The sequence below is a fragment of the Trachurus trachurus genome, assembly GCF_905171665.1.
Source record: "Trachurus trachurus genome assembly, chromosome: 15".
Classification (NCBI taxonomy): domain Eukaryota; kingdom Metazoa; phylum Chordata; class Actinopteri; order Carangiformes; family Carangidae; genus Trachurus; species Trachurus trachurus.
In genome coordinates this window covers 579,303-585,302 of record NC_139906.1, presented here as the reverse complement: position 1 = coordinate 585,302, position 6,000 = coordinate 579,303, and the positions used below count along the sequence as shown (strand labels likewise).

Here is a 6,000-nt window from a genome sequence, read left to right as displayed (position 1 = left end):
CAGCACGTCGCTCCGGTTGTTCCCGGTTTGACTCTAAAATCTCTTCTTTCTGGTGAAAATGTGAAACCGCGTTTTGTGTCTGAGACTCTGGGTGAAGTTCACACACCGACCGACACGTCACCGCCTCGTTAACGGATGAGTTTCCCGCCGAACTCGGGTTTGTTTTGTTTCCGTTGATTAGCTGCTAGCTAGTAGCTGCTAACTCGTTAGCCGCGCTAGCTCGTTAGCTCCCGGGAGCTTCCGGTTCTCCACGCCGCCTCAGAGGCTCCTCAGCCCGGGGAGAGGGAGCTCCTCAGCTCGGTCCTCATCCCGGTCCTCAGCCCGGGGAAACAGAGCTCCTCAGCCCGGGGGACAGAGCTCCACAGCCCGGTCCTCAGCCCGGTCCTCAGCCCGGGGGACAGAGCTTCTCAGCCCGGGACAGAGCTCCTCAGACCGGGGGACAGAGCTTCTCAGCCCGGGACAGAGCTCCTCAGACCGGGGGACAGAGCTCCTCAGCCCGGGGACAGAGCTCCTCAGCCCGGGGACAGAGCTCCTCAGCCCGGGGAACAGAGCTCCTCAGCCCGGGGGACAGAGCTCCTCAGCCCGGGGGACAGAGCTCCTCAGCCCGGTCCTCAGCCCGGGGAAACAGAGCTCCTCAGCCCGGGGGACAGAGCTCCTCAGCCCGGGGACAGAGCTCCTCAGCCCGGGGGACAGAGCTCCTCAGCCCGGGGAGACGGAGCGGATGGGACCGGGGAAAGGACCAGGCCGGGGGGGCCGGATGCCCATGGGACCCCCCGGGGACGACCGGCCGCCGTACGACCTGGGTCCGCCGGGCTGGGGGCCCCCCCCACCGGGTGGCTGGGGGCCCCCCCCACCTGACGGATGGCCCCGCCCCCCTGATGACTGGCCCCCCCGGCCTGAAGGATGGGGGCCGCCCCCCCCTGAGGGCTGGGGGCCACTGCCGCCTGAAGGCTGGGGGGGGCCAATGCCCCCTGAAGGCTGGGGGGGTCCGGGGGGTCCGCTGCCCCCGGACTGGGACCTGAGGAGGCCCCCCCCTCCTGGCTGGGAGCCCCGCGGACACCCGCCCCCCCACTGGGGCCGACACCCCGACGACTGGCTGCCCCCCCCGGAGGACTGGCCCCACCCCGACGACTGGCGGCCCCCCCACCCCGACGACTGGCGGCTGCTGGAGGAGTGGCGGCGGCGGGAGGAGTGGCGGCGGCTGCAGGAGGACTGGGGGGAGAAGCCCCCCCCTCCAGGCTGGGGGGGGCACCCGGGCTGGGGCCCCGACGGCCCCCCCCCGCCCTGGGGGCCGGAGCCCGGTCCGCCCGCCCCTCCGGCCCCCCCCGTGCCCCCCCCTGGCCTCCCTCCTCCGGTCCTCCCCCCCCCAGGAGTTCCCCCCCCCATCGCGGTTCCTCCCCCCGACCTGGTGCCCCCCGCCCCCCCACCCTACGGCTTCCCGGCCTTCCCCCCTCCCGGATGGACAGGAGAGGTGAGCAGCTACTGGCTAACGTTTTTTGAGAAATTTCACCAGTTTTTTTTGTTTTTGTTTTTTCTACGATTTTTAAAACGTTTAACGTTTTTTGATCAATTTCACCAGTTTTTTTATTTTAGTTTTTTCTACGATTTTTAAAATGTTTAACGTTTTTTGAGAAATTTCACCAGTTTTTTTTTTTTTTTCTACGATTTTTAAAACATTTAACGTTTTTTAATCAATTTCACCAGTTTTTTAATTTTAGTTTTTTCTACGATTTTTAAAACGTTTAACGTTTTTTGATCAATTTCATCAGTTTTTTTATTTTAGTTTTTTCTACGATTTTTAAGACGTTTTAACGTTTTTTGAGAAATTTCACCAGTTTTTTTTGTTTTTGTTTTTTCTACGATTTTTAAAACGTTTTAACGTTTTTTGAGAAATTTCACCAGTTTTTTTTGTTTTTGTTTTTTCTACGATTTTTAAAACGTTTAACGTTTTTTGATCAATTTCACCATTTTTTTTTCCTACAATTTTTAAAACGTTTAACGTTTTTTAATCAATTTCACCAGTTTTTTAATTTTAGTTTTTTCTACGATTTTTAAAACGTTTAACGTTTTTTGATCAATTTCACCAGTTTTTTGTAGTTTTTTCTACGATTTTTAAAACGTTAAAGGGGAACTAAACCCCTCAGTTTTGGATGACGTGCTCTAAGCTTGAAATTCAAAAAATGCCTTGATTATGGGCGGGACTCAGGAGCACTCTCCGATCCCCCCTCCCCCTCCCCTGCGCCCCATTCACACCCGCAAAATCACACAAAAGAGAAAAAAAAGTAATAAACACACATCACACTTCTGCTAGCGCTAACAAGCTACTAACGAGCGACTCTAAACAGCACTAGTAGCGCGGACACTACTAGGAGCCCTGACACAGCATCTACAGCTGATCCGCCGGCTCGTTAGCTCGTTAACGGCTCGTTAGCGCCAGCGCCGGCCGCACTAACGATTCCCATTCAGGCAGCTGTTAGCAGCCGTTAGCCGCAGCAGAGCAGCTAGACTGCCTAGCAACCGTTAGCGGCAGGCAGCAGCCGGTGCTGATTGGTCGGGGAGCTGGTGGCCGGTGACGAAAGCTGCCTCCAAAACGTCATCTGCCTCCATCTCAGCCAATAGAAAAATTCCATTGTAATAGCCGTGTTTCAACCCATAGAGGGCAGTCACTCATCATTTTTACTACAAAATACACCAAATTGAAATATTTTGACTAAAATGTCAAAAGTTGGACCAGAATCAACCGACAACACTACCTTATACCCAAATATATTTGTTTTCAGCAGAAAAAAGTGGTTTGGGGGTTTAGTTCCTCTTTAAACGTTTTTTGATCAATTTCACCAGTTTTTTTATTTTAGTTTTTTCTACGATTTTTAAAATGTTTAACGTTTTTTGAGAAATTTCACCAGTTTTTTTTTTTTCTACGATTTTTAAAACATTTAACGTTTTTTAATCAATTTCACCAGTTTTTTTGTAGTTTTTTCTACGATTTTTTATTTTTATTTTTTTCGAGAAATTTCACCAGTTTTTATCTATTTATTTAGTTTTTTTAGATTTTTTAAAACTTTTTGTTAGAGAATTTTTTACAATTTTTTAAAAAATAATTTTTTAAACTTTCGTTTGAGAAATGTTACCACTTTTTTTTCCAGAAATTTCACTGAAATCTTTCCAAAAAGTCACGCCAGTGGCCTTAAATTTAGAACATTTACTAAGAACAAGTGTGTGTGTATTTCTGGTGTGTTTTGGTCCAGTGGGTCCGTGGTCATGGTTAACTAACCCTGATTATTAGATTATCAGAATAGTTGATGATTAATTTAATAATTGATTATTGGTTGATTAATTGTTGTGTCTGTGTCTCAGCCTGTTGTGGAGGAGCCGATGCCGAACCCCCCTCCGGACCAGCCAGAGTGGGTGAGTCCAGACCGGTCCAGTCCAGCTGCACCACATCCTCTCGTGTTTTTATCCATGTCTTTATTCTGATTGGTTGATTGATTGATTGATTGATTGATTGATTGATTGATTGATTGGTTGGTTGGTTTCACCTCTCAGATCAAAGCGCTGATTTCAGCTCCGCCGTCTGAGTCGACTTCAGCTGAAACTAAAAAACCTTCAGAGGAAACGACGGCCGCTAAACCACCTGAGACCGCCGCCCCTTCTTCTTCTTCCTCCTCTTCCTCCTCCACCGCCGCTGCTACAGCCGCCACCGCCGCTAAACCCAAACTGGACGTGAAGACCGCCAAGGCGCTCGGCCTTCTGGGAAAACGCATGTTTGAGAAGTGAGTGCAGAGATGAAGTTACGTCCTGATGATGATGTTTGTTTCTGAAGACACAAGTCATTACAACTGTGTGTGTGTGTGTGTGTGTGTGTGTGTGTGTGTGTGTGTGTGTGTGTGTGTGTGTGTGTGTGTGTGTGTGTGTCTCCTCAGACCTCCTCCAGGCAGATCCACAGGGATCATCTCCTTCATCGGGGTGAGACTCACCTTTCATACATTATAGATAAATAATCTCATTGATCTTCACTGTTTAAACTGCTCAGGACTTTTTTTTTCAAAGTAAAAGCCTGAAACTTAGGACTTTTATTTTGATAGGAATCTCATCATTAAAGAATCTTGTCTTTAAAGGGACAATGAGGAGTTTTGTTAAAGCGAAGTGTTTCCACACTACATTTATGAGCCTCCGCACCGTGAAATTCTTTGACCGGTGCAAGACAGACTCATGTTTTCATTCATCAAGAATTAAAGTCAAAGGTTGGAAGACAATCACATACCGTCGTAGTTCCCACCATAAACGGAGATTCGGCGGCGTTATTCTCATGACTCGCCACGAAACCGAAAGTAAAGAAACGCTGGTCGGCTCGCCCAGCATTTCCACCACCACTAATAATAACAAAATAACCATAGAGACAAAACCATAGATTTATCTAAAATGGACCATTAACAAGTGGTAACGGAGATTCATCCACATTAATATCAGACTTTTTATAACCAAATAGAAACTCCAAGTTGTCCCTTTAAACATTTTAGTTTAATCATCGGTTAATTATTTTTCATAAGAAAGTTCAGGACTGGAGCTTCATGGTTGTCCTGTGTCTCTGTCTCAGCCGTCGTTCGGCTACATCGAGAGAGAAGACCTGGAGAAGTTCACCTTCAGCTTCGATGCCTTCTTCGGGAACCCCAAGGCCATGACGCCCGGGGTCAGAGTTCACTTCACCGCCTGCAAGGAGAAGGTGAGGAACTGGACCGGGAACTGGACCGGACCACTTCCTGTTAAATCCACTCATTCAGTCCCTGAAGCTCTGAGGGTTTTAATCGCCCGTTTATTCAGCTGCACACACACACACACACACACACCTGCTGTTTCTCTTTTATCGATCGATCAGCTGTGATCCGTTGCACCGCTACTTATAATATTTAGATTTCCCTTCTTGAAGTTTTATATTGAGTTGGTTAAACTTAAAGGGATAGTTCACTCAAAATTCAAATTTCCCTCATTATTATCTCCTCCCCCTCATGAGAAATTGTTCCGAAAAAAATTAAATAAGTCTATATTTTAAGGTTGTTTGTATTGGAAGCTTCCAGTGTCTCAGTTCACTGCTCTGCCTGTGTCAGTGCAAATCACACGAGATTTGCACTGACACAGGAAGAGCGGAACAATTTCTCATGTCGGGGCTTCAATACCAGAGGGACATTACAGACGAGCAGCATGGAGGTATTTGGATGTTTTTTGGTGTGTCTTTTTGTTACGAAGACAGTTGGTATCCATTTGCAACCGTCATATGAACATGCACTGCTACGCCGAGACCCCCTGTAACTCAGAGAAGCCACGGAGGACTCTGAAACTTCTCCCAGCCCTTAGTCCACATGAGGAGGAGGAGATAATGAGGAAATTTCAATTTTGGGTGAACTATCCCTTTAATATTTATTGCTATGGTCCAGATGTTGATGTGTCTGTTGGTTCTGGTTCTGCAGCAGAACAGTCTGATAGCGACGGACGTGAAAGTGGCTCCAGGTGGAACGGAGGACGTGGACATGGCGATCTACGAGGCCGTGGTCAGCCAGCCAATCACAGAGCCCCAGGTCAGTAGCTCCGCCTCCTGTCAGCCAGCCAATCACAGAGCCCCAGGTCAGTAGCTCCGCCTCCTGTCAGCCAGCCAATCACAGAGCCCCAGGTCAGTAGCCCCGCCTCCTGTCAGAGAGGTTTAAGATGAACTCTGATCTCTCTATGGTTTGGATGATAAGTGGTAGGATTTCTAAAGAGATTTCTAAAAATAAAAAACGTTTCAAAAAAAGTTCTAGAAACCAGTGGTAAGATTTCTAAAAAAAAAAAAAAAGTTCTAGAAAAAAGTGGTAAGATTTCTAAAAAAAAAAAGAAAAAAAAAGTTTCAAAAAAAGTTCTAGAAACCAGTGGTAAGATTTCTAAAATAAATAAAGTTTTTTAAAAAAGTGCTAGATTTCTAAAAATAAAAAAAAGTTCTAGAGACCAGTGGTAAGATTTCTAAAAAAA

General features: G+C 47.5%; 1 protein-coding gene across 1 annotated transcript in view; it reads left to right on the top strand.

The window, feature by feature from the left end:
* Positions 1-213: 213 nt before the first annotated feature.
* LOC310997902 (uncharacterized protein) overlaps positions 214-6,000 on the top strand; it is a 31,574-nt gene continuing 25,787 nt past the window's right edge. Inside the window, exons 1-7 of the mRNA XM_083987735.1 lie at positions 214-312; positions 631-1,471; positions 3,358-3,408; positions 3,547-3,773; positions 3,924-3,966; positions 4,598-4,723; positions 5,466-5,573. Of these exons, the coding sequence (XP_083843861.1) occupies positions 722-1,471; positions 3,358-3,408; positions 3,547-3,773; positions 3,924-3,966; positions 4,598-4,723; positions 5,466-5,573 (1,305 nt within the window). The 5' untranslated portion in view covers positions 214-312; positions 631-721. The remainder of the gene's footprint in view (positions 313-630; positions 1,472-3,357; positions 3,409-3,546; positions 3,774-3,923; positions 3,967-4,597; positions 4,724-5,465; positions 5,574-6,000) is intronic.